Consider the following 27,049-nt stretch of genomic DNA (forward strand, 5'->3'; position numbering starts at 1 on the left):
TGGAGTCTGCGAGGATTGCTGAGTTCTGCACTGGCAGAGTCTGACTGACAGAGAGCAGGACCAAGCACTGGTCGTACATTGGCCGTGCACTCTTTGGAGTCTGCAGAACCCTCGATGTTCGAGCTCGGTGTAGTCTTTGATACGTATATTTGTTGTGAACGGCGTCCTCGACCTTCACACTCGTGAACATCTGAATCTAACGCCAGACAATCTGCCAAGTCGAAGCTTCGCGGAAGAAAGTCGTACTCTTGATCAATGCAAGTATTTCTTCAAGCTCTTCCGTCCCGAGACTTCCACTGCAGCAGCCTCGTGGTCGAGGCTACCGGAAATACCTGCGGTATCTCGCATCGCTTCCAGTATGGTGGTATGATATGCTGTGCGCTGTTCGAGCGAAGGTCTTAGTGCAAAGCTTCTCATGGTCTAGATGAGTCAAATCATGACGGTTGGCATGTCTCTTGCAGCTTTCCCCGCCAAGATGGCAGCTTTTTTTCTTCTCGTCAACAACTCAAGACATTGAAGCTCACCGTGCCACAACATCTGTCGCTGGAAAATAACTCAACTCCTGAGCTCACCGACTCGAATAAGATGAGACCTGCGGGACTTTTCGCAAGAAACCGAATCAAGATACAAAACAGACCATCTCAAATGAACAACGAGAACAGAACGGAAGGAAGGAAGGATGGATGGATGGAGACGACGAGGCTGAGAGAGAGAGCTGGAGAAAGGCTTGGCCTCGTGGTTCCGAAACCGGTGGCTGAAAAGTTTGGTGGACCTCATGACAGTTCAGATCTGGAACCACCCAAGATTTGAATAGCTTTTTGCTTCTCCCCCTCAGATGAGATGGATGGAGGGATGAGCGATTTAGATGTCGATCCATGAAAAGATTTTCAATGGAAACCTGGATGAGGAAGGGAGTGTGGAGGTTTGGAGTGGGAGGTGCAAAAGGAAAGGAGAAAGGAGCGCAGCCTTGGGAAAGAGAGAGAGGAGTAGAGCTTTGATCAAAAATCTTTCATCATGCAGGTAATGGCAGGGTTGGCTGCAGTGCAAAGCCAGTCCCCGTTCATCGGTCGTCAGTCGTCAGTCGTCTTCCGCGGGGCAGCAGCAGGAGGGAAGTCCAGGGTCCACTGGTGGTCATTCGAGCAGTGGTACTGTAAGGTTATGGCCTGGTCTGCAGTCCGTGGGCCTCCCTGTAATTTTCATGCCGAAGCGACTCCAGGGACCAATTTTCGTGCAGCTCTAGTGATCGTTAGTGAGTCTTACTGTAACCTTAGTGGATGTCGCGTGTGAGCTCTCCCTGTAAATGGCAGCATTGGCCAATGATACTCCCGCGATAAGAATCGGTGACACCGCGAATTTACTTCAGTATCAACCTGCGCCCTGGAGAAGCCGCAAAGGAGAGAAAATCTGCAGAACACCACCACCACCACCACCACCACCACCACCACCACAACTCTCCAGGCCTGACGCCCTGACACCGAGTTCTGACAACTCCCGCAATGCAAATTTCTGCTTTTCCCCATGTGAGACTAGACAGACACACTTCACTTGTCCTTCTTCCTTCTAGATGCATTCCAATTTGGGACGGGAATGTGCAAGTGAGTCGACCATCCCCCCGATTCCGGCCTCCCAGTGGCACGTCATCTGAGAGTGAGTGAACAACAGCTGAGTGGTTTACCACGTTTATTATTGATGAATCTAAATGCATGGACAATCTGCATACCACTTTTTTTTCTCTGTCAAGCCACATTTTCTTTGCTTTTTCTTCCGGTATCGTTCAAGTGCTGGCGAGCTCAGCGTGCACTGGTGCACATAGCTCCATCCTAGCTTCGACCCCACCACGAGAGATAAAAGCTCCCTCGTCCTCGAAGACCAGAGCTTCTCTCAACATCAACACTTCGCCACTTGAACTTCTGTTGAACATACCCAATCCTCCCTCCATATCCAAATCATCATGTCTAACCTTCCTTCTGAGCCCGAGTTCGAGCAAGCTTACAAAGGTTCGTGCATACAATCTCTCTATCTTGCTGCTATCTATCTGCCCCTCCAACCAATGACCTCACCTCACCCTCACTCTCCCAACAACAACAACAACAACAACAACAGCTAACTCTCACTTCCAGAACTCGTCTCCACTCTCGAACACAGCACCCTCTTCGAACAATACCCTGAATACAAAACCGCCCTGAAAGTCGTCTCCATTCCCGAACGAGTCATCCAATTCCGCGTCGTCTGGGAATCAGACAAGGGAGAACTGAACGTCAACCGCGGATACAGAGTCCAATTCAACTCGGCCCTCGGCCCATACAAGGGCGGTCTCCGCTTCCATCCCACCGTCAACCTCTCCATCCTCAAGTTCTTGGGCTTCGAGCAGATCTTCAAGAATGCTTTGACTGGATGTAAGTTCTTCACGTGATATTTCACTCCTCTTTCCTTTTAGCAAGCGGTGAAGAATGAAGACTGATTGCTTTTCTCTGCTGTAGTGAACATCGGTGGCGGTAAGGGAGGATCAGACTTCGACCCAAAAGGCAAATCAGACAATGAGATCCGCAAGTTCTGCGTGTCGTTCATGCGGGAGCTGAGCAAGCACATTGGTGCCGATACCGATGTCCCAGCTGGTGATATCGGTGTGGGTGGACGAGAGATCGGATACCTGTTTGGTGCTTACAAGGCTGAGAGGAATCGATGGGAGGGTATCCTCACTGGAAAGGGTGGAAACTGGGGTGGATCTTTGATTAGACCTGAGGCTACTGGATTTGGTCTCGTTTATGTGAGTATCTCCACTCCTTTTTACCAAACATCTGCTAACAAGATAACAGTACGTCAACCACATGATCGCCTTCACAGGCCAAGGATCTTTCAAAGGCAAGACAGTCGCCATCTCCGGCTCCGGCAACGTCGCCCAATACGCAGCCCTGAAAGCCATCGAGCTCGGCGCCACAGTCGTCTCCCTCTCCGACTCAAAGGGTGCTCTGATCGCCGAAGAAGGCCACTCCGTAACACCCGAAGACATCGAGAAGATCGCTACCCTGAAGCTCAAGCGTCAAGCTCTGACCGAGTTCTCCCACCAAGGCAAATACAAATACATCGACGGCGCACGACCCTGGACGCACGTTAAGGTCGATATTGCCCTGCCCTGCGCGACCCAGAATGAGGTTAGCAAGGAAGAAGCAGAGGCGTTGGTTAAGAGCGGAGCGAGGTTCATTGCTGAGGGTTCGAACATGGGCTGCACTCAAGACGCAATCGATATCTTCGAGGCCCACCGTCGCGAGAAGAAGGACGCCGCTATCTGGTACGCACCAGGCAAAGCCGCCAACGCAGGTGGTGTGGCCGTTTCCGGACTCGAGATGGCGCAGAACTCTGCGAGGCTCAAGTGGACTTCTGAGGAGGTTGACGAGAAGCTGAAGGGGATCATGGAGGCTGCGTTCAAGAACGGTCTTGAGACTGCGAAGAAGTTTGTGCCAACCAAGGATGGGGAGTTCCCTAGCTTGGTGGCGGGTAGCAATATTGCTGGGTTCGTGAAGGTTGCGGCGGCTATGCATGATCATGGTGATTGGTGGTAAATGTTGCGCTGCCCTGGTGGCATTGCGAGGTGTATGGATAGATAGGGTGGCTTGGGTCGGATACCTAGTTTATGGGTTGCTTGCCGGATGAATATTACGATGAATTTTCTGCTCTGCTTGGTTTTCCTTTCATTTCTTAATGTGCATGTGGGATTCGTATTTGTTCAGCTGAGAAGTCTGGCACTCGATTCAATCTCAAGAAGTCTCTCTGCATCCTAGTACATGTAAAGCCTAGAATTTTGGACTTCGCTTCAGGTGCACGCCTTTGACACCGCATTTTCGATCGGTATTGTAGATACTGGACATTATGGTAACATTTCGAGGGTCGCTACCGCTTTACTCTCCATTGGTTGTCATGGCGGAAATCCATACTTGATCGTTCTCCTTGGAATGTTCATAGGAATTGCTAGAGCAGTTGCGCAATTGAGCTTGCTTGCTTGCTCACATTCACTGTATTATTGTCTTTATTCTGCTTGAGACTTCGAGACTTTTTTGCTTCTTTTATTCACGTAAACTTTGTAAGAGAAAGTGATCTCAGCCTTAATCAAATTCACTCTCACTATCCCCAAATTCACTCCTCTCTACCCCACAAACCTAGGCAAACAAACAACCCCTCCATCGGCCCTCGGAGGTAGAAAACCCCGCTCCGTCCACCCTTCGTCCAATTATATAACGTGAAAAGAAAATTGTAGGAAATGTTTTATTGTACTTTTTTAATAACGAAAATCAATATTGTTGATAACACTTATTCGTAAATGGCAAGATTAATATCCCTAACTAACAATTCTACTCTTACTATCCCTAAATTCACTTTTTTTCTACCTTTGCAAACCTAGGCAAACACAAACAACCTTTTTATCGGCTTTCGGGGAAGTATGAAAATCCCGCTCTATTTACTTTTCGCCCCAACTAATACAACAAACAATGCAAACAACGAAAGAACATTCGTGGTTTGGAAAGAAGAGGTGTGGGAGAGTTCCATTGTGCCTTCTTGACAACGAAAGTCAACACTTGTTGACAACACACAATCTAGAAAACTCGACACGAGTGTGTGTGTGTGAATTAATTACGTGACACAAATCTATAAATCGACCGCTCTATCTTCTTTTTGCTTCTCTACAAAATCGAGATGTCATCTGGAATAAGACGTATTGCGGATGATGTTGGTGTGGGAGAACGAGGTCTTACTAGCGACGGGCGCGTAGGGTACGTGGTGGTGTAGGTGGGTTCCGGCGTGAGTAATGCAAGTGTGAGATAAGGAGGAATGAGGGATGTTCTGTTATCAACACTTTTCCTGTTGTCGAGTGTTCATCTCTTGCTAAATATTAGTTTCTTGTCAAGTATTCATTTATTTTTCCTAGTGAGGCTCTCAATCTGCAAATGAAAAAGTTTCTATTCAACATAACCGTAGTGCTAGATGTACTAAGCATTTGCTTGCCTCAATCCGGCTCTTCGCATGGAATGTCAAGGTTTCTAGCGTTTTGGCTGTTCGAAAAGTAAATTGAAAGAAAGTTTCGTCGTTTATATACCCCAGACTCTTCTAAGTTCTCTTGCTTGTTTCCTTGTCCAATGATCCACGCTTTTCTTTTCTTTACATTCACCTCTCTCTTCGCTTATTATCCTTATATTCACCACATCCTACCGTTAGGCCAAGCACAAGAACTTAACTTACCAATAACAGGTGTCGAATCACGTGACACAGAACTATATTACGAGCGCGTTCGCCCTCTTCTCTTCTTCTTCTTCTTCTTCAGTAACATTGGACAAGCGGCAGAGCAATATGATGGTGATGTCATTCTGGAGCCCGACGTGGTGTCTGGCGGGTCGGAAAGTGTCTGGTGAGGTAGGAAGCGATGAATAAAGGTTAGCTGTCGGGAAGAGGTTGTGATTGTCGAGTCAATTTTTACTGTTAATTCTTATTATTTTATTGTGTAATTTTTGTTGTCAGATTGTGTTTTGTTATCGATTCGTTTGCTAGCAGAGGTATCTGGGCGCTATAAATGTTTGAAGAAAAATGCCTGACATAAATTGAAATTAGAGTAAAAATTCACTTTCCGCACTTTAGATTTGTCAAGTACTGAGCTGTAGAGACAGATTATGAACTCAATAAATACTAGAATAAAATCGAGTATTATAAGTTGTAATCAAAACATAAGTTTAGACCAGACTTTTGAACTCGATGAATACGGAGCTAATGAAACAAAATATCGAAGTGAGATTGTCTGACTTTTGCTGGGCTAAACAGACAACTTCATGTCCTCTGCATCAGCATCACGAGCTCCTCTTCATCTGCCATCTCCCTCCCAAGGTCCGCTTTTCCCAAACATCGTAAGATCTTGATCCTCATCTGCTGCACCAGAAACAAGATCTGATTCTCATCTCTGTAACTCCTCTGAATACGTAGGCTATTTTCGAGGCCCGACTTTACACAACACACTAATGCATCTAAGACGGCAAAAATATCTTGTGGGTCCAACTTCGTCCTTTCCCATTGAGTTTGGTTTAAATAGCTTGCCCAGTCCTCCAACGAGACTCTGGCTTCTAGAGCAGTTTGGTGAGACACGAATTCCAGGAACGCAGCGTTGTGTTGTATCGTAGTAGGATAATATCTTGCACTATATAAAGATGAATTTGTGCTCTTGGTGAGGGAGCCGATCTTAAATGCTAAGCTTGAAGGTTCGATGGGGATTCCCCTTGCGCTTTGGTTTGCTGGGAGGACATCAAACATTGCGTTTGCCATGAGGGCTGTCTCTTTGTGGTAAGCGGTAAGCTTCGGGAAATTGTTGCATAAGATCCTTTCTTCTTGAATATCTATTCTTGGCTGATGTGGAATGTTTCAATGAGGGAGGGCGATTCACGGTGTTTTCGGAGACTTGCCAATAACAGGCATCGCCTGAGTGTGAATGAAAGACTTGGATTTGAAAAACTGTCATCAAGAGTTCGAAGAGAAACTGCAACATGAGAGATTTAAGTTTTAAACTATAGCTACGGGAACAAAACATTTGTGTAAATTCAGTTGTCTCATTGATTGCAGGACAAATGGTGAGGTGATTACATTCTCCTGCTGACTGCTCAATGAAATTTGAAAACAAGTCGACTGGAGAATGGAGCACCGTAGAACCACGATCAGAAGAAGTGCTTTATGCCCTATGAAAAGATCAATCTATAGGTTTTAAAGAAAGCGGGAGTGCTTCAGGGAATTTATAAGTGCGGTGAAAGAAGGATTGGCGGTAGAACAAGAATACAGGAGACAAAGACATGTGATCCGTCAGCTTGATACATGCATAAAGAAGCTAGCCAGGGAATAGAATGTAGTGAGAGTTTGGTTTCGAGTACAATTTCAGAATGAGCTGCGATTTCAGGTCGATAAAATACCGAATATCGCTACCATCTCACTCGACTTTCTGAGTCGATGCGCGACTTCGTGTTCTTTACTTGGAACGAACTCAAAACCTCCAAGATATTACTTCAAGCCTCTGAGTATGCTCCATAGACAACCTCAATACTTATTTGGCTCAACTCCCTGCCCAACTGAGTGTCTCGGAACTGCTGAGGGAAATTCTCAGCTATCCCGAGCGCCATTTCCTTCGCAAGGGGGCTTTACTGCCGAGAAGGGGTGGCACAAGAGATGACGCAGGTGGTGATCTTTTAACTTAGCAGAGAAAAGAGGAACTGATCTCGTGTTGTCAGAGGTCAGCTCAGAAATAATATCTCGGGTCTTGGCGTGGGGTGTATTGCCCCTGAATCCCACTCGTGTAAGCGACCATCCAATCAGAGTCGCCAGACCTCTTAACCAGACTTCCATGCAAAATCCTCACGCATCCTCTTCCTCATCTCACAGATCCAAAAATATCTCTAGCCCAAGTAGCAAAATCGAAATCCAAAGTTATGCATCACCAAAGCACATTACGTTCTTATCCCATTCCATAAATGGACTAGATCCTCTGATTGGCTGCGCTGACGTCCAGATAAGCTTTTTCTTATTCTTCACTTTTAGAAATTGTTATCTTTTGCTCAACCAGGAACGTCCTTGAACAAAATGTATATTGCTGGCAAGTTCATGAGGCGTCTGGAACGGATGTGAGACTCTAGCGGGCGGCAGCAGCGGGAAGATCAGATGTCGTGTCGATCCGTGGCTTCGGGTGCGTGGCGGACGCACAAGCAGATCCCCATGAAGTCTATGGAGTTAATATTTTCAGGGCTGGACATTTCCATGGTACTACCATCACCATCTCAGGGTTCTCTAGAGAATCAAGTCTAGATCCCTAAAGAAGGATTGGGCCTCCGTGCTCCAAGTGACACTTGCGGGAGTCAAAGCTCAAGAAAAATCTTCACGCTCACGTTCCCAACATCCGAAAGGCAACAACCTGATGCCAAGAGTCATCCCGCCCTAACGGATCACCCTTCCTGAAGCCATGATATTAATACCTCAAATATAGAGCCTCAGCCTCAGAGTCGTGGGACCATCATGCGGAATGTCCAAGTGGTTGGGCTCTCCATGCCCTCCAGCATGTGTGGTCAAGATAACGAAGTTCGTTAACCACTCAGAAGGATCTTATCTCGTTTTCCTGCGTGTCATTATGTGCATTCCCGTGGATTGTATTGCTTCTTTCTCCCCGTCATCACGTTTTCGTCCAGTCATTCGGTGTTTCGAGCCTTACGATGGTCTGTTATAGATGCTGACAGGGACACATTGTTCGGCGAAAGCTTGGAGTTTCTCTGAGAGCGTGCTTTTCTTCTAGTCTGGAGCGTAGCTGGCGTTTGACGCTTTCGGATCGCCGCTGATGGAGCCTCACTTGGGAATATATATTGCAGACTGAGCTCACGGGCAGTGTTTATATTGCTCGTATACATCTTGCCGTCGATCATTTGTTTCTGATACAGCGATAGCTTGCTCCAAGATGTCGTACGCATACATCGGCGCCCCAACCGTCTTCAATGGCACACTGCCAAATGGTGGTGATTCCAGTACGTCTTGTCAGCTTCTCTCACGATGAAAACTAACATCTGCTAGCCACAACTAACCTCAATCAATGGTACCAATCCGGCGACCAGGCCTACATCATAATATGTTCCTGCATGGTCCTGGTCATGATTCCCGGAATCGGGTTTCTGTACTCCGGCCTCGCTCGCAGAAAGTCAGCCCTCTCCATGATCTGGGGATGCATGGGGTCCTTCTCGATCACGACCATACAGTGGTATTTCTGGGGCTATTCTCTCGCATTTTCGTCGACAGGGACATCGGGCTTTATTGGGAATCTGGCCCACATCGGCTTGAGAAACACGTTGGGAGAACCGTCGCCGGGAAGTCCATTGATTCCTGAGTTGTTGTATGCTTTCTATCAGGTACGTAAAGATCTCCGTGGAAGGAGTTTGAGCTAATGATAGCAGATGCAATTTTGTGCCACAACAGGCGCTATCGTGACAGGAGCCATTGCTGAACGAGGTCGCCTCATCCCCATGATGGTATTCATCTTCTGCTGGGCCACTCTGGTATACTGTCCCATCGCATACTGGGTTTGGAACGTCAACGGATGGGCATTCAAATTTGGAGTCCTTGACTATGCTGGAGGTACTTACTCCCTCTCGCACTAGCTGAAGATTGAGACTGACGACATCCAGGTGGCCCAGTTGAGATCTGCTCAGGTGTCTCGGCCTTAGCCTACAGCATGATGCTCGGAAAGCGCCAACAGAAAATGATGCTCAACTTCCGACCCCACAACGTGTCCCTAGTCACTTTAGGCACGATCATACTTTGGTTCGGCTGGCTTGGGTTTAACGGCGGCAGTGCATTTGGAGCAAATCTGAGAGCTGTGATGGCATGTTGGAATTCGTGTCTCACAGCCATGATGGCTTCAATCACATGGGTGTTGCTTGATTATCGATTGGCGAGGAAATGGTCGATGGTGGGCTGGGTAAGTTTCTCAAGACGTCCTGACAGAATCGAATTGACAAGCTGCAGTGCTCAGGTTGTATTTCTGGTCTCGTGGCTGCCACTCCAGCGTCCGGTTTCATTCCACCATGGGCCAGTATCATCCTTGGCGTAGTCGTCGGTATCGTCTCCAACTTCAGCACCAAGATAAAATTCTGGATTCGGATCGATGATAGCATGGACAATCTTGCCGAACACGGGATAGCAGGCATGGTAGGCTTGATCTTCAATGGCTTGTTTGCAGCAGACTACATCATCGGCTTGGATGGGGTCTCGACTGGCCTGATAAATGGAGGATGGATAAATCATAACTGGAAACAGTTATATATCCAAGTCGCCTATGTTGTTGCTTGCACAGCATATTCTTTCGTGGTCTCTGCTGCTATAGCTGGAGTCATCAACCTTATTCCGGGTCTGAATCTCAGAGCGAGCGAGGAGGCAGAGATGCTGGGTATGGATGATGACCAGCTTGGAGAGTTTGCATATGACTATGTTGAGGTTAGGAGAGACTACCTGGCTTGGACACCAGAGACTCAAGAAGCGCAAACGATCGTTGGAATCGATGCAAGAGAAAATCGGGCACCAGGAGATCCATTGAGGATGCGGCAGATCAGTTCTCGGACGGTGGGGCACATGGATGGGGAGATTACACCTGTGAACAGAGTTCAGCATGTTGGTGATGAGGTTCAGCAAGAGAAACTGGGAGTTGAAAATGCGAAGATGCGATGATGCGATGATGCGATCAGATGGAATGCGTGTAACATTTGGAAGATTCTCTTTTCTGTTTAGTATAAGGAGGATTCGGAGTCATTTGGGTTTGGTTGGTGCCATATTTGCGATGCATTGCCTTTGGTAGGATAGTTTGCGTGTACTTTGTAAAAATCCGTATGGCAATGAACACGGTCATGAACTTGATCACGAAGCCTTCGATACATCGGGGCTAGAGATAATCTCATTGTGGTTGTTTAGTATGTACGCTAGAGACATGTATGCTCTCAAAGCACATTCCACGAGGACCAGAAAGAGAAACATATCTGACAGTGAAGGATCGGTTCACTTTGCTCACACATATGTGAGGTGTAGATCTCATTGAGTGTGACGATAACGGAAGAAGAGTGCTGTGACGCCTGGATTCGATGTCTCATTGTAAATCTGCCTCCTAGCTTACAAGCATATAGAGTATGTGCGAGTGGTAACGAAACAATGATTGAGGGCTGAGTTCAATTATAACAAGGATGATGAGAGTCAAGCACTGACAGAAGACTACGGAGGTACCTACAACTACGTCGGTATTTGTATTTACAGTATGTGCACGGGCCTACACTTTTCACTCACGCTAGCGGCCGCTCTCGATCTCCGTCGTTCTTTTCTGTTCACCTCAACTCTTCTCTCCAGAATCTTGAATCAAAACTGTACAAAACTTTCAAACTTTTCTCCTGCCAGATCATGGCTGTGTCGTACACCCGGCGCCCCAAGATCTGCCGTTCTTTCGCAGCGCATGGTCACCTTGTTGTCTGAGCTTTCAAATTGAGCTGTGACAGGACCATTGAAAGCGAAACGAAGACCACAACACGATTTCACTCCGCTGGCAAGCTGTTCATCATGATAGACAACTGGGAAGCTCTACACCTTGATGATCCCGATTGGAACTCATGTGAGGAGTCATGCTAGAAGCCGCTGAACTTGGCAGACTTGGTGACTCCTCGTTGCTTTGCAAGCGGTTGATCAATTGACCAAACCCCCTCGGTCCTGAGGTTTAGGATTCAGACTGCGCCAACAATTGTTGAGTATGCTCTCCCTCCACATTACTATACCAATCACTGATAGGATCCAGATAACCGCTACCAGACTTCGACCCCGACCTTGAACGACCCCCCATTTACGGACCGTGGAACACGAAACGAACATGCTAAGGTTATGATGGCAACTTTGCCTTGATATCCATCGTCTGCACAATTTGAAAGGCCTTCCAAAAGCCTTCCAAAGGCCCTGGAGCTTTCCAGAGAACGGTCACAACACAGTTCGCGCGCTAGATAACGGGCAGGGCAAAATGGCAGCTCTGGCATACCTAAACAAGTGTATTGGGAGTCTCAAGCGAGACGATTATGCAAAGATGAGAATGCATATAGCTACCGCACGCAAAGTCGACTCCCTCAGTAAAGATTAGTGATGGACTACTGAGGAAGTGACATTATGCCTGAGTACACTTACCGTCCGAGAAACCTCTCCTACTTAGGTACATTCCACTCAATGTGCATCTTTACATATATTCTCAAGTCCCTCAGCGACGCATCTACATGCTGTCCTTTGCTTAGATTCCGCACAGAGTTCCTGAACGCGATCAGATTTCTGATAGTATATAGTTCAAGGGTTATCAGAACATCTTGCAAGACATCTATGACATCGAGCTGGTTCGCTTCCCGGGCAGAAGCTAGGACAGTACGCACTAGGTCAATCACCTCATCCAGATCGCGGGTTCCATAATCCACTCTTGTTTTTTGCTTCGTAGCGGGTCTGGGTGCTCGTCCTTCGGTGCGCGGATACTGTGCCTGATAGTTCATTTGGGAGTTACTTTCTGCGTTGTTGTATCTATGATTGTGATTGTCAGCCTTGGCCCTTGTATCATCCCCGTCTGGATTCTGTGCTCGAGGATGGAAATTTGGCTTGGAAGACTCAGCCATAGGATGTCCGTACCGTCCCTGTGTGCTGTAGACACCTTCATTCGATGAGAAATTGTCCTCGCTGTACGGTCCTCCGCGCTCGCTACGTTCGTTGATGCGCTTCTTGAGTTTCTGGTCAAACTCTGCACGGGTCTTATCATCTCTCAATACATCATACGCAGCTTTGACCTAGGTACCATGCTTGTCAGTAAGCTTTCTATCGGGGAACGCAGCATTGAAGGATCATTCCATCTTACCTTGACGAACGCCTCTGTCATTTCGCGCTGGCCTTTGTCTGGATGAGTTGCAAGCGCAGCCTTGCGGAACGCGGTCTTTATCTCTGCAATGCTGGCATTGTGACCCAAGCCGAGGACTGCGTAATGATCTTGTTCCGCAGACATCTTGTGTTGTCGGGGTCGTTGATCATTCCAATTGTATTGTTGTGGGCAGGAGACGAGGGAGAAAATAGAGGTGAGGCGTACTAGAAGTGCTGAAGTCACATTCACTGAAACGGCAACGCGAAGACAGTGATATCGAAGAGCCGATTTCGCCAGTAGCTTCAGCTCCTTGATGCGCTAGTGCTTTCAATGTCCCACTTTTCATAGTATATTATGCACCTTGAGCTACATGAAGAAAATATACAGAGAGGTAAATGGTGATTATGACAGTAGGTGATAAATGCCCTTCAGTCTCGGGCATCTAGAAAGTATTTCATCCCATTTTCTTCCATTTGCGTTTGAGAGTTTAGTAGACATAGACAGGTGGACACCGGTTTAATCCGACGGCAGCGGCATCGGCAGTCATGATGTTGGTATCTCCACCTTGAGTCCAGGGCCATCCAAAATGCGGCTCCGCGACTTGTTTTGGGTCGCGAAATGTTACAGGGGGGTGCGAATCCTTTCAAATTTTTGGCTGCTGACCATGCTTGCCTATTGCCTACTTTACATAAATGAAATGACTTGTCAAACTTCTTTTGTGGCTCTTCAATTACGAGGCCTCTCGGGCTGGCTTCATTACTATACATAAATTCCTTCTATTGTAAGTTCGCGGGGCATTGTATTTGGGAATAGCGAGAAGCATTGGATTCCCGTTCACGTGAACCTCCCCCTTAGCCTCGTCATCTCGATAGCAGTTGGCCTTTCCCCCAATATCAAGGATGAAATCTTTAGCGCCCACTACCTTTTCGCAACGAAAACATCGATCTCGACTTGAGAACATTCTTCCACGCAGGCGCAGAACTTCGTTCAATCAGTCTATTCTCGACAAGTGCATCGATTCCATTGACACAAGTCTTTCCACAGCTCCAGTCCCCAGATCCAGTCTCTCCACGTCTTCAGAGTTCCCACTGCTTCAGTCTTCCCACTTCGGCATTCTTCTTGCGCTTTCATCAATCTTTTTGCGCTTTCTGGCCATAATGGATCCCAATTACTATCAGATCCTCGGCGTTAACAACGATGCTACTCCCGCTGAGATCAAAAGCGCATACCGAAAAGCTGCATTGATCAACCACCCCGACAAGAATGGAGACGCTTCTGGTGCAGACTTCGTCAAGGCAAGTCCTCCCATCTTCCAACTTGCGCCTTGCTAACTCATATCTCCAGATAAAAGAAGCTTATGATACGCTGAGTAACGAGTCGTCCCGAGTTCTCTACGACAACAAACTTCGACGACCCACACAAGCTCCCCCGAACGCATTCCCCGACGCGTCGTACAATGGCCAATCTAGCAGGACGAATCCAGGTCCGAAACCATTTTCGAGAAGCTACTATGCTGCGGAGGCTGAACAACGGAAGAAACGTGAAGACGATCACAAGCGAAGATGCGAGGAGCAAGCACGAGAGGCCGAAGAGAGGATCCGACAGAAGAAAATGAGAGAGGAGAAACAGGAACGAGCGAATGAGAATAGTCGTCGAGCCGCCGAACGAGCCAGAGAAGAACAACAACAAGCCGCAAAGGATCGCCTGGCAAAGGAGCAACAATGGAGACATGGCTATCCGAGGTTTGGCGATAACGACTCGATGCCCAAACAGAATCCGACCACTGGACCAGCATTCAAGGATTGGACTTACAGTGCCCCTCAATTTGGCTACGCAAAGCCCCAACATAAGCCTACAGCTGGCCGTACATTCGAGACAGTCGAGGACTGGACCTACAGTGCCCCGCAATTTAGCAACAGAGTCCCAATGTACCAAGGGGACTTCCCAGCCAATGGGAGCGGCTGGTCATGTCAAGACCAGCCGAGTCCCGCCGTCCCGCCGTACAATGAGAAGGAGTCGACCAAGCCTTCGTCCACAAAGCTTCCGGGCTTTGCCCGTTTCTTCAAGTCCGGTGGTGCCTCCGAGCACAATGACAAGAGACAGAAGTCCGGCTGTGGCGAGTGCGCTGAGCACAAGGCCACAATCGCAAACCTGACCGAGGAATTGGAGAAGATGAAAGTCGAGGTGGAGAGACAGAGAATCGAGCTTTCGGAGGCAAACCGAAAGTACGACGCTCTGCTGAAGGCGTCGAAGAAGGAGGAACCTGCTGCTGCTGCTGCTGCACCTAGATATGGTGCTTATTCAAGTTGGGCTTCTGCTCCACCGCCACCGCCACCAGGATCTCGGACCACTTCGTCCGGTTCGGAAAAGGACCGATTGAAGAGGTACGGGTTCTATGGTGGTAGTGGTGGTGGTGGCTATTACGATGGGGTAGGAGGAGAGGAGTGGACGGAGGAGGAGGAGGAGTTGTAGATTACGATGTCGGAGTATACGGCGGGCATTTGGGGGGTTTGGGGGAGTATTAGATTCTTCGTAGCGCAAAAATTGAAAATGTCGGATTGTCAACTGAACTCTTTGTCTTGATCCTTAAACGTGATATATGTCCGTCAATATGATTTGTTTGTTCGTCTATATTGTGAAAATAAGGACATAACATGACCGTGATCCGGAGCTTATGAGACAATATACGTAGGCCAAGTGCGGCAACTAAGATGTGAAGCATGAAAAAGTGTAAGAAGAATTTGAATTTCTTTCCATCTCAAAGAATCTGCTTTTCCCACTTACATTGCCCCACAGGCAAGATGACATTACTCCAGAGCTTGTGAGACAATAGAAGCGGGCTAAGCGTGAACTAGGATTTGAAGGAGGGAATGATGTGAAAAGAATGTGGATTTCCTTCGATCTCAAAGTATATGTTTTTCCTAGTACACTGTCCCACAAGCTTCAGAACAACATCATCTCCCTTTTGTTTCGGTATTCATTTCCTTGACTATGTACATTCATTTGCCAACTCGCCACTTCCCCCCTCTTCCACCGTCCAGTAACCCCTAATAAACAGTACACTGACTAACAGTCTGCGTATCAGTCCTAGTCCTCATCCTCGTCTTATCAGTCGTATACAAGACGGTACTCGTATTGGTCGCATAGACGGTCGTAACGACCGGATACTCGTAGAGGATGACGCTGGTATCGACGTCTTTCGGGTAGCGAGTCTCGGTGCTCGTCACGACTTGGACGAAGGTTGTGCAAGCGGTTTTGGGATCGCGGAGGACGTCTGCGAAAGCGAGGGGGCTGGGGGTTTGTTAGGATGAAAAGAGAGGGAGAGGGGAAGGAGGTTTACCTGAGCAGGGTGGCTGCTAGGAGAGCGAGGTTGGTGAGTTGGACCATTTTGACTGAGGGTGAGGTTTAGGATGGAAATTGGTGAGAGTGCGAATTGGCTCCGAGAAGATTGACTAAGAGTAGTTTTCAAGAACACTTGCTTGCTTGCTCTCATCAAAACTTCATCCCATCTCCAGATATTTATACAACGACATTTACCCATCCTCCTCCATTCCATCCCGCTCTACACCTCGGTTTGCGGGGGTCGAGTGGCGAAAATATATTCCAGCTGCACGGAAATTGAATGCTGACAGGAGAGCAATCTTTCGAATTGGTATTTACCAGATTAATGTCCGCGAGAGCTGGTCTTTAATCAGGCAGGTGAGGTTCCGAATGGTTGTTTTCGGGAGGGTACTAGAGCTCGGCTAAAAAGGGGGGAGTACAAGGAAATGAAATGCAGAAGTTCGGCAAGGTGTTTGTGTTTCTTTTCACCACCAAATATCATGATTCTTGGCACTTGAAGCAATGGGTCTAGACCTATTTGTTGAATTGGACCTGGAATGAGTTCTATTGTTCCTATCTGATGAGATGATCTATTTTCAGATGCGGGGTATTCGGGAAGAGAGACTGCATTTAAGTTCTAATTTTGGAAAACCCTTTGAGCTTAATATATTGAGCAATACTGGGTGAATTCCATGAGGTGAAAAGGGATGAAATGATCGATTGCCGACGTTGTAACCGATGTGATCATTGTTAACCCTTCGAAGCCAGCTTTGACTGCATCAGAAGATTGTCTCGAATCCTAGATTCTCATGCTAGAGTGTACAAAGTCCCTCGCTATCATCATGAGTTCGGATTAAAGAGGAATGTCCGGAAAATGTAACAGGGCCTGGAAGAGAGAGAGAATAACCACGTGTCTCAAGAAATCTCTCTTTAAATCCTAAATAAGCATCAAAAATCAATCCTCCGATCCGGAAAACTTAAGGTTAAGGTTAAACAAAACCAATCTAAGATAAACGACTTCTATTCTCAGCCATCCCAATGTACTCCGCTGTAACTTGGTATCTTCCCGTGACCGACATTACCCTTCCAATCCCTACCTACCCCCCCACTTCCCCAAACATCCAACACAGCATTTAACCTTAAACCGCATCGAAACATTCCAGAAACAATCCACCCATCAATTACAGTACCCACCGCCACTCTCACTATGACCATGACCTCGCAACATCCACCCGAAATAGCCTCTTCCTCTTCCTCTCCATCTTCCCCATCCCCATCCTTTCGCATCGACCCCCCACTCCTCAACAGCTCCAACCCCTGGGCAACAACCGAATCCGACCTCCTCGCCCTCTACAACTGCCCTTACACAGGCGCCGTCACGACCCGGACGTCGCTGTGGGGGTCAGGCTTCAAGCAGCACGCTTCCACGCATCAATATACGTTCTTCTCTAGTGCACTCGGGCACGCTACTGCGGAGGTGAACGTTGTCGATCACCCGGAGGGGCGGGGCGGGGTGGTGGAGGGCGAAACGACTTCGTTGAATACGCTTGGGTACTTTCCATCCATTATCTCACTCACTCACGCTCCTAGCCAGGATGGCATGACGGTTAACTAACTGTGATATACAGATACAGTCCAATCGCATTCCAATTGTACGTCCACACAATAATCCGCATGAGCCGATCAGGCCTTCTCGATCTCCCCCACAACCGCAAACACAAACGCAAACCCTTCATCGTATCAGTAACCGGCACCGCGACCGAGATCGCCCAATGCGCCACCCACCTGCTCACCGTGCTCAACGACCCGGAATCCATATATCCCTATCCCTCCGCCCCATCATCAACGCCTGACGCCAAGGCCTCGGTCTCGGATGTACCAAAACCTCTCGAACATCTGGAATTGATGATGGAGATCAACCTCTCCTGCCCCAATATCCCCGACAAGCCGCCGCCGGCGTACTCGCTTGCTGCTCTGGCGGAGTACATCGCAGCCATCAGCGTCGCGAAAGGGAGTATGCCACGTGAGTACGAGCGTCCTTTACATGTAGGGATCAAGACGCCGCCGTATACGTATGCGGGGCAATTCCAGACGCTTATTGATGCGCTGGAGAGTTCCGCCAGTCTCGAGGGGGGATGTCCGATTAGTTTTGTGACGGCGACGAATACGTTGGGTAGTTGTCTAGTAGTTGATAGGAGGAATGAAGCGGCGTTGGGGTCGGTGGGTGGGACGGGGATTGGGGGGATGGCGGGCGATGCGTTGCATCCGCTTGCGTTGGGGAATGTGAGGACGATTCGGAGTATGTTGGATGCTTCTCCTCATTTTGATGTTCGAGCCATTTCCATTATAGGGATTGGAGGCGTTAGGGACGCTGCTGGATTTGCACGGATGAGGAGTGTTGGCGCAGCTGCCGTTGGAGTAGGAACAGCACTTGGTCGCGAGGGAATTAGTATTTTCGAGAAGATCACCACTTCAGAATGAAATCCACTATTTCCCTGTTCCGTTTTTTTCTTATCAAGAATCGAATTTTGATTGATGGTGTTTATCTCACACAAGTAAATAAAATAAAAAGTAAAGTAAGCTGTCGAGCGTAAAATAATGCTCCTATTCCTCTCTTCTAAAGATTTAATACCTCCCCTTCCACCCACCAACCATCACCCACCGCCAAATTCAACATTCACTCCACCACCGTCTGTCTTTTCCCATTCTTCATCAAGAGGACCCAAGAATTCACCCGTACTCCACCCATATTTACCCATCCATCTATCCCTTCCTTCCTCCCTCACTCACTCCCTCCCTCTGCTCTGGCAATCTACGAGATCTGCATAACCATTGGCCCAGCAACGGTAATAGCATCCGTCAGCGTATTATCCGCAGGCGCCGAGCTCGTAAGATGCAAATACGTGATGCCCGCCAGATTCTGCGGAACCGTGCACGCGCCATTCGAGAACTGCGTGAATGCCGCTCCACCAGGCAGTCCACCGTTCACGAACGCACAGTTCGTGGCGCCCGTCGCGGCGGTGGTGACCTGGACCGCGGTGCCGGCGGCGATGGTGCCGTTCGTAGAAGCAGCAGCGGGGGCGCCGGCCGTCATGGTGAGGGCGGGGAAGGGCGTGATGGCTAGGTTGGAGCCGGAGGGGCAGGAGGAGATGAATCCTGCGGCGAGGGTGAAGACGGCGCGGATGCCGAGGGGGGTGTCGAAGGCGGAGGGGATGGCGGCTGCTTTGGAGGCGGTGCGGATGAAGGTTTGATGTCTGGCTTCGACGGTGACGATTTCGGCGGCGACGGTCAGGATCGCGGGGGTCTTGACGAGGGGAGCGGCTGCGAGGTATCTGGGATTTGTCAGTCATGCATGGTCAATATATGATGTCTTTTTAGAACTTACGCTGAGACACCAATGTTCTCCAAGACACCAGCGGTGGCCACCATTGCTGCTGCGGTGGTGAATCCAAAGTTATACGTGCATGGCTGGACGGGTGCCGTTCCTGCTCCTGCAATGGCGCTGGTGAGTGTCGTGACGTGCGTTTGCTCCGTTCCTCCAATCGACTTCAAGTTCGTGATATCTGTTGCTGTGAGACCCAATGCAGCGAAGTCCGAGTCTTGGAACTTGGCGAAGCCTTGTTGGTAGAAAGCAGTCTCGAGGTTCTCTGCTGTTAGGGCACTTGGAAAATATCAGCTTGGTACACTTCACTCAAACTCCATTCATCCAACGTACAATTCGAGGATATCGACATCGGTCAATCCATCTGGTAACCCGGTGGCTGGGTTCTGCCTTGACTCGAGGAGATTCTTTCGTGCGAGGACACCAGCATCGTATGCTCTTCGCATCTGCGGGCTGATCTTTGGCAACGCTGGAAGCGCCGTTGTCACTGCCACCATGCTCACTGCCACCGCTCCCAAAATCTGTCTGATGCTCGGCATTGTGGAAGGACGTTCGAGTTGTATATTGGTCTTCGAAAGGATGTAGTATATGTATAAGAAGAAGGTAAAGTAATTGTAAGCTCAACAAGACCAGCCTGAGCTATTACAAGTAGTAGAAAGTATTAAAAGGTATTAGAGGTAGAAGATGAATAGCACCAAATGAGTGGAAGCGATTGTCCTTTGAGTTCGTGAAAGCAAACCAGCGCTTGGAAAGGGTATCTAGAAGGCAATGGGAAGGGAAGGGAAGGGAGGTAGTTCTCCAAACATGCGGAGGGAAGGTTGTTAAAGAGTGGCCCCTCGAGCAGGATGCAGAAAGCTTGGCATTCCACGGGACGAAGCTTGACCGGCGAAGATCCGTTCACGACGTACTGTAACAACCTTAAAAAGCACTCTTGGCCCCAGGAAGTGGGATATCCGGAAGCCCATGAGAGTGAGAGCCCCAGCAGGGAGAGAAGGGGAGGGGAGGGGAGGGGAGGGAGAGCAGGACTCACTCCATCAGGCCCTGGCAAGAAGCTTCGCTGACAGCGGGAATCGTCGCTGGATGCAGGGCATGGCGATGGGCGGGCCAGACAGATGCCACCAATCGCAACCCCGGAGCCGTCCAAATGTTCCCACTGCGATCTCACTCTGCAGCAGACATTGGCCAGCCGAAAGAAGCTTAACGGTTAAAGGGACGAAATGTTCCGGCGTGGGCATGACGGTGGGTGAGTTTGGGTGAGTTTAGGTGACACTGGGCAAACGCTGGGCATGAGATTCGTGGGTCGTCGCTCGGTTGTGGAAAGGGGGGGCGACAGGGAGGGGGCCAGGGGACCCGAGGGGCGCTGTGTCAGCTGTGTTTGAGCCCATGCATCATCGACCGAGTCGCCAAGGGCAATTGAGACGTGCACACGGGTAGAGGACAGACCAAGACACTCCAAGACGCGCAAATTTGGAGCCTCGAATTTCCTGCAAATCCCATCAGTCAGTCCAATGGCGCTCCCGATGGATTTTTGCCAATTTTGCCAATTTTGCCAAGGAGGACGGAAGCGTTTGAAGGTGCCACCCCGAACACACTATGTTGCATGAACCCGTGCTGGAGAATAATGCCGACTCGCATGCCCTTCTTCCGCTCATTCGAGATTCGATTCGTCGTCGTAAGGCTGGTCGCAAGCCCTCGACAACGATATATTGTACCGCCGCAACGCAATCGCAACCTCATCCTATCCGGGCCGCCAAGAATTTGGTTTGAACTGTAGATGTCGCCGTCGTCGCAGTCTGGGCCAACAGGTCGTTCATTGCAACCAAGCTTCCGTAGATCTGGGGTCGGACAATAAAGTTCGATCGAACACTCCCACCCACTCTACCTATCTACCGCCCCCAGTAAAATGGCATGCGGCGGTGGGAGATTCTAGGAGATTCAGGATGAGGATGGGGTTCAGGATCAGGATCAGCAAGGAACGGACGGCATTGATGGCCGCGCCTGAGGAAATATGTGATTGCGCTTCAGAACTATAGATGCAAACGCTAAAGCAAAGGAAATACATTGAGCAGCCATTGATATATCTGTGTTGGCTCGACTTTTGCGACTCCCACTCCATCCCATCCACCACGTCTACCATTTGCAGCCATTTCCATCCCCCCCAACTGCTGGCCTTCTCGGTGACAATCTCACAATGAAAATTATTCTTCGACTCAGATCCATCTTGGACCATGAGCCAGAGCATGAGACACTTTACATGTGTACGCAGAAGCTGTCCCAGACCTCTGAGTATGTTCTCGTACCTGTTCCCACCAAGTAAAGCAGGAATTTGCACGACACGATACCACCTCCCAAAATCCATAGTATCTTCGTAAGTAATAATTCGATAGACGGATCATAGCGCGTATGGGTTGAGCGAGCGAATGGTGAGACACCTATAACCGAGTCAGTAAGAGAACATGAGCAGGGATGGATACACATACGGAGGACTCTTAGTGAGATCCGTCTTCAAAATCACTGGCACTCGAGTCATTTCTTTGACGTCTTGAATGTACTCGCCGTTCTCTTCACGGAGGGTGAAGAACTTTAGATACTTCTCCTTTGCGCTCAACTTGGCCTCAACTGGCTCACCAGTAGGAACCTTTGAATCGGATCGAGTGCGATGGAGATTGCCGGAAGCTGTCAAAGAATTCTTGGTTGGCGAAGGTGGAACGCTTTGAGTTGGTCGTTCGGCGAGTGAAACACCAGCAAGGCTATCAGCGATATCGGAAGCATCATCCTCATCATCGAACAGAGCATCAACGTCATCGGTTGACATTGTACCAGTCTCCATCTGCTTGCGTTGAGCTTCCTCGTGCTCCTTCTTGGCTCGTTCAGCAACAGCAGCTTGCTTAGCAGCAGCGGCGGCATTCGTGGTACGTTGAGATGCACCAGCCTTGGGACGCTCGTCTTCTGGAACGTAGGCAGAAGATGGTACACCTTTCTCCCAGTACAGCTCCAGAATGCGCTCGTTCTTGCGGAACTCGGCCTTCTTCAAAGGCAGTTGATCACAATGAACTCTCTTCTCAAAGCCATACTCTGGAATGAGAACGTCGAATGCAGAATCATAGACGCAAAGAACGATACCTTCGCTAATTAGCTCGCCACCGACTTCCTCACGCTTTCGGTCCATGATTCGGCAAGACTCGATGTGCACGCTTTGCTCTTGAGCGTTCTGAGACGAATCCTTCTTGGTGTTGCATGATTCGGTAGTCTTGACCAGAGTCTCGATGTCCTCGTTGTACTCGATTTTGCCTTCAGAGAGGACAAATTCAAGTTGACGATGTACAACCAGATCGGCATATCGTCTGGATGGATTTGTGAAGTGAGTGTACAAAGGAGTGTTTAGAGCATAATGAGGCCAAAGTTGCTGAGGTGTCTTTCCAGCAATGTAATACTTGGCACGGTGCATTGCCTTGACCAAGAGAGTTTCCATGCCCTTGCGGATCTCAGGATCTTCGACCTTAAAGAGACTATTTTGCAGAGTTCCACTGCTTGTGGTGTCAATCTCGTATCCAATCTTGCCCATGCGATCGGCAAAAGTTTGGAGGCGGCGAGGGTTCGGTGGTCCTTGTCGGCGGAGGAGAGCCTTTTCAGGCAGACCTTGGGAGATCTTTTGTGCAACATAGGTGTTTGCCTTGTGCATCAATTCTTCAATCAACTCGTGTGATGGAGTAGAGTCAAAGATGTTCTGTTCAACCGGAACATTTTCATCATCCAGTTGGTAGAAGAGTCTGAGAGGAGCAATGGTTTCGCTCTCGGTACCGAGACGGCGTTCACGCCATTTCTGAGCAACAGCCTGTTGTTCTATTAGCAGAGCGCAGAAGATATTGATGTTGTGGACTCACATGTAGAATCTGAATTTCTTTGACGTCGGCTCCATCGAGCTTAGTATCAAGGTGACCAGAGAGAACTGCATCAACCTCCTTGTAGGTCAACTTTCCAGAACTCTTAATGATACTCTTTCCGATCCAAGTATCCTCGTCATCGACCATGCCAGTGTGAGCGTTGACCTTGAACACAACACTGACGGTAAATCTGTCCTTGCCAGGAACCAGAGAGCAGATTTCAGAGGCAAGTTTTGGTGGAAGCATAGCGCAAGATCCTAACATAAAATGATTAGCTAGTAAGCCAGACATTGAACCCATTCTCCCAACTTGTGAATGTCCAATAGTCTAGACCACACAATAGAAAGAGATAGGATTCATCTCCTGTCGAGGGGAAAGGGGAGTAGGTAAACCGGAGGACTCACGATTCATAAGATACACGGCAGTACCCCTCTTCTTCGCTTCGCGGTCAACAAGTGAGTTGGCCTTGATGAAATGAGCGACATCAGCAATGTGAATACCAATCTCAATCTTGCCATCAACCTCGGTCTTGACATGGATGGCGTCGTCCAGCTCATTTGCACCATTGGGATCAATAGTGAATGCCTTTTCGTTTCGGTAATCACGGCGAGCAGCGATTGTAGCCTCTTCTTCCTTCTCAAAAGTCCATTCGTCAAATCCAACACTTCGAGTGACTGCATCAGAGAATTCGTCGGAAGCAAAATTGTTGTCGCGAAGAAGAGCATCGGTTTCAACCTTCAGCTCACCCATCTTACCCAGTTGTTCCACGAGTGTACCAAAAGGATGTAAAGAGGTGATTGGCCATCTCTTGATGCAAGCAACGAAGATTCGGTCAGCGTAATCTTGATGCTTCTCAACAAAATCACGCGGGGCTTGCTCGGTAGGGATTGCAATGAGCGGCACGCGCTTGTCAGTAGGCTTAAACCAGACAATCTTCGGCTTATCTTGCTGTCTTTGCTCTTGGTGACGTCCAGAGTTACCGTCCCTAGCTTGACGCTCGGCCTCTTGCTTCTCCTTGGTAGCCTGACTGCTAGGACGAAGAAGACCCAATGTACCTGAGAACATCTGACCCGCGACACGTTCAATGACAGCAACAATGTGTCCGGCATACAATGGCTTTTGCTCGTCATTGACTTCCTCTTCTTCAACAAGAAGAAGGCTCTGTCCTTCGACTTCAACATCGTCGTTCTTCTTCTGGGTAGGTCGTTGTCTCAAACTACCACGTCTTCTGATCCCACCTTCACCAGTACCAGATTCTTGATCACCATTTGTAGAATTGTCGCGGTGGGATCTGTCAGCATTGCCATTACTAGAACCACCAGTTCTGGTGTCGGTGATATCTTTGCGCTTCTTCTTTTCTTCCTTCTCTCGCTTCTGACCCCACACCTCATCAACGTCGAGCAATTCAACAGCAACGAGGTCTCCTTCCAGAGCTCTGTTGCGATCCTTGCTACCACAGATGAAGATATCCGCATCCAAAAGTCCATCTTGGGTGGAGACATATGCGTCACTTCGATTCTTCTTGTTGACACGAAGAATACCAGAGACCAATTGTCCGTCTCCAAGAAGAGCAGGCAAGGTGGCTTGTGGAAGATATGGTGTGAAGAGAGTCTTCCGTTGTTGCTGCTGTTGCTGAGCAGACAATTGTGGTGCGTGTTGACTGCCTCCAAGACCAACATGACCATTCATTTGTGCAGCTTGCAGGGCTTGAAGTTGGTTCATCTGTAAGGGGTTCAATGTCTGGCCAGGATACATAGGCTGTTGAACAAGAGCCATTTGACCTTGTGGCAATTGAACCAATTGCGGTTGTCCTCCGTATTGAAACGAGCCGATATTGTTGATCGACTGATTCATGGATCCACGATTGCGATGACCAGGTTGGAAGCCACCTTGTTGTTGCTGACCTTGAAAGTTGCCCATGGCACCCTGTTGGTCCTGCGGCGGTGCTTGACCTTGAGGAGGTTGGTTTCTCCAGTTGCCTTCGAAGTTTCGCGAGGATTGTCTGTTATGACCAGTAGAGCTACCACGTCTTTGGAAGTCATTTTGTCCGCCAGCAGTACCAGCAGCACCGGCATCAGCGGTTGCTTGCATTGGGGGAAATTGAAAAGATCCGCCACCACGTATAGCTGAACCACCTCGTCCATTGGCGCCAACAGCCATGCTTTGACTCCGGCCGTGTCCGCTGCCTCTGCCGCGAAGACTAGCTCCTGTGCCAGCATGATTACCAGTGCTTTGCCCTTGAGTTTGAGCTTGTGGTTGGGAATTGTTCTCCTCGCCAGAAGGACTCTCTGTACGTTCCGTTGGGGTAGCGCCGGCTGCACCTGGAATTGGGAATTGAAATCCTGATGTTGTTCGCTTCTGCTGGGCCAGCTCTGCAGCCTTCTTGGCTTCGGGCAATGCAAGAGAATGACGACGTTGATGTCCACTACCTGGAGGGCCTCCACCACGACCGCCTCTACCACCAGCATTGTCTCTATTGTGTCCTCCAAAGTCACCAAAACCAGACGCAGAGGCGCCGGAGGATGGAGCAGGAGGTGGTCCCATGCCCATATTGGGAAGTGCCGATTGATTACGACGATGTGATAAGGGTTGTGTGGGTGCGCCCATGGGTGCATTCATCTGCTGCTGTTGCTGTTGTGGCATCTGATTAGGAAACTGGAATGCAGTCTGCGGAGACAGGTTTTGCACTTGTTGCTGAAGAGGATTGTAGCCACCACCCGGAGCCAAATGTTGGGACGGCGGGATCATGCCCATGTTCACATATTGCTGGTGTGTAGCTTGGATCTGCTGTTGCTGTGCTTGGAGCAGTTCGATTTGTTGTTGTATCGCAAGTTGTTCCACTATAGAAACAGTTTGTTAGTATAATGTTTTGATAGCTGGGAGCTGATGCCGGGGTATGACGACAGGCGAACCTTGATGCTCTGGAAACTTACTTCCGGGAGATGTGAACATGTGCATCAGAGGCGTCAGCTCTGATGGACTTCTGCGATGGGCAATATGGAGTCTGCGGCCGGTAGGGCCTGGTACACCACCTTGTGGTGGTTGATTTGGTTGATGCTCCATGGCGGAACGTGCACGTCGAGTGCGATTGAATCGGGAGTGTTTGTGTGCAATCCAAATGATTGTGGGTGAATGATCAAATGAGGGCAAAGGAGAGGATACGAAGAGGGAGGGTGAAGGAGCGGTTGTTCTCGAGGATTCGAGGATGTGGTGAGGGAGAGGGATGGAAGAGAGAGACGGAGAGTGAAGAGGTCGAAGTGTTCGATGAACAAGTTTGGTTTGGAGCCGTCTGGGAAGGTTGCGTTGCTTTGCGTCGATGCTGGGGCTGCGCGGCTTGGCAGTGCTTTCTGTTTGGGGTTTAGTTCCCCTTCGCAGCTGCCGCTCGGGCAAGATCACGTGTAGAGAGTTACTTTGGGTTTCTCGTATTTTGAAGGAAGTTGATCGCTGTGAAGTAATACGAGGTGGAAAGACGAAGGTAGATATCCCCACAAGTGATATTGTCTTGCAAGCTGGACAGAAGTGAATAGCTGTTTACCATGTTAGGTCTAGCTTCTCGCTGCATGGAAGTCATATCACGAGGAAGGCAGTGGCGTTGACTCGTGAAGATAACGAGGCAAAAAGAAGTCCGTATCGGGACCAATCCAGCTCTACTTATAGCTTGTTTCATGTTAGCTCGTGGCCAATCGCTCTGGACGAATATCCCGATAATGTTGCATCAAGCCTTTTGATCCATAACAGATGCTCACAATGCACGCACACTTTCAAGGGTCCTTACTTGAACATTCTAAGCTGCAATACTGACTTGAAGGCCTGAACTTTTATGAGCATACATCACACATGATTAGTGCAAATCAAGCTTGAGCCCATACATTGGAGTACCAAGACATTGCAGACGTCGTTGGAGTGAATCAAGGCCGAAGAATGACCACTTCTTAATTATATCCCGACTTTGATGCAAAAATAGACACGAACTCTCTTGAATGTCCAACCAACAATGGTCCATCTGATTGGTTGTTCTGCTTCTGCCTGTGACAGTGACAGCCAACGCAACGT

At 48.9% G+C, this 27,049-nt stretch overlaps 9 protein-coding genes across 9 annotated transcripts; 4 read left to right on the forward strand and 5 right to left on the reverse strand.

Annotated features, from left to right (window-relative positions):
- The first annotated feature begins 1,835 nt into the window (after window positions 1–1,835).
- On the forward strand, window positions 1,836–3,728 carry LY89DRAFT_457222 (putative NADP-specific glutamate dehydrogenase). The gene is made up of 4 exons (XM_018207648.1): window positions 1,836–1,997; window positions 2,121–2,396; window positions 2,481–2,767; window positions 2,817–3,728. Exons 1-4 carry the CDS (start codon window positions 1,952–1,954, stop codon window positions 3,558–3,560), a joined length of 1,353 nt encoding a protein of 450 aa, XP_018073994.1. The 5' UTR covers window positions 1,836–1,951; the 3' UTR covers window positions 3,561–3,728.
- A 2,083-nt stretch (window positions 3,729–5,811) lies between these two features.
- On the reverse strand, window positions 5,812–6,300 carry LY89DRAFT_666510 (uncharacterized protein; the record flags this gene model as incomplete). Its single annotated transcript, XM_018212914.1, has 1 exon — window positions 5,812–6,300. One exon carries the CDS (start codon window positions 6,298–6,300, stop codon window positions 5,812–5,814), a length of 489 nt encoding a protein of 162 aa, XP_018073995.1.
- A 2,049-nt stretch (window positions 6,301–8,349) lies between these two features.
- LY89DRAFT_457247 (ammonium transporter) lies at window positions 8,350–10,249 on the forward strand. Its single transcript, XM_018207649.1, has 5 exons — window positions 8,350–8,528; window positions 8,575–8,906; window positions 8,952–9,132; window positions 9,183–9,475; window positions 9,523–10,249. The coding sequence occupies exons 1-5, from the start codon at window positions 8,462–8,464 to the stop codon at window positions 10,219–10,221; spliced, it is 1,572 nt and encodes a 523-aa protein (XP_018073996.1). The 5' UTR covers window positions 8,350–8,461; the 3' UTR covers window positions 10,222–10,249.
- Window positions 10,250–11,639: 1,390 nt separating this feature from the next.
- Window positions 11,640–12,553, reverse strand: LY89DRAFT_772112 (DnaJ-domain-containing protein; the record flags this gene model as incomplete). Its single annotated transcript, XM_018221902.1, has 2 exons — window positions 11,640–12,341; window positions 12,410–12,553. 2 exons carry the CDS (start codon window positions 12,551–12,553, stop codon window positions 11,721–11,723), a joined length of 765 nt encoding a protein of 254 aa, XP_018073997.1. The 3' UTR covers window positions 11,640–11,720.
- Window positions 12,554–13,566: 1,013 nt separating this feature from the next.
- Window positions 13,567–13,740, forward strand: LY89DRAFT_579834 (DnaJ-domain-containing protein; the record flags this gene model as incomplete). Its single annotated transcript, XM_018209031.1, has 1 exon — window positions 13,567–13,740. One exon carries the CDS (start codon window positions 13,567–13,569, stop codon window positions 13,738–13,740), a length of 174 nt encoding a protein of 57 aa, XP_018073998.1.
- A 1,716-nt stretch (window positions 13,741–15,456) lies between these two features.
- LY89DRAFT_730902 (uncharacterized protein) lies at window positions 15,457–15,796 on the reverse strand (the record flags this gene model as incomplete). Its single annotated transcript, XM_018219524.1, has 2 exons — window positions 15,457–15,700; window positions 15,750–15,796. The coding sequence occupies 2 exons, from the start codon at window positions 15,794–15,796 to the stop codon at window positions 15,457–15,459; spliced, it is 291 nt and encodes a 96-aa protein (XP_018073999.1).
- A 1,027-nt stretch (window positions 15,797–16,823) lies between these two features.
- Window positions 16,824–18,228, forward strand: LY89DRAFT_779573 (FMN-linked oxidoreductase). Its single transcript, XM_018222304.1, has 2 exons — window positions 16,824–17,281; window positions 17,359–18,228. Exons 1-2 carry the CDS (start codon window positions 16,938–16,940, stop codon window positions 18,209–18,211), a joined length of 1,197 nt encoding a protein of 398 aa, XP_018074000.1. The 5' UTR covers window positions 16,824–16,937; the 3' UTR covers window positions 18,212–18,228.
- Window positions 18,229–18,297: 69 nt separating this feature from the next.
- Window positions 18,298–19,863, reverse strand: LY89DRAFT_457338 (uncharacterized protein). Its single transcript, XM_018207651.1, has 3 exons — window positions 19,446–19,863; window positions 19,116–19,391; window positions 18,298–19,062 (listed from the first exon to the last, which is right to left on the reverse strand). The coding sequence occupies exons 1-3, from the start codon at window positions 19,649–19,651 to the stop codon at window positions 18,543–18,545; spliced, it is 1,002 nt and encodes a 333-aa protein (XP_018074001.1). The 5' UTR covers window positions 19,652–19,863; the 3' UTR covers window positions 18,298–18,542.
- A 1,264-nt stretch (window positions 19,864–21,127) lies between these two features.
- On the reverse strand, window positions 21,128–26,436 carry LY89DRAFT_682548 (RNB-domain-containing protein). The gene is made up of 5 exons (XM_018214530.1): window positions 25,909–26,436; window positions 23,401–25,836; window positions 22,997–23,253; window positions 21,593–22,947; window positions 21,128–21,544 (listed from the first exon to the last, which is right to left on the reverse strand). Exons 1-5 carry the CDS (start codon window positions 26,057–26,059, stop codon window positions 21,505–21,507), a joined length of 4,239 nt encoding a protein of 1,412 aa, XP_018074002.1. The 5' UTR covers window positions 26,060–26,436; the 3' UTR covers window positions 21,128–21,504.
- Between the last annotated feature and the right edge of the window lie 613 nt (window positions 26,437–27,049).

Source organism: Mollisia scopiformis, assembly GCF_001500285.1.
Source record: "Mollisia scopiformis unplaced genomic scaffold LY89scaffold_7, whole genome shotgun sequence".
NCBI lineage: Eukaryota > Fungi > Ascomycota > Leotiomycetes > Helotiales > Mollisiaceae > Mollisia > Mollisia scopiformis.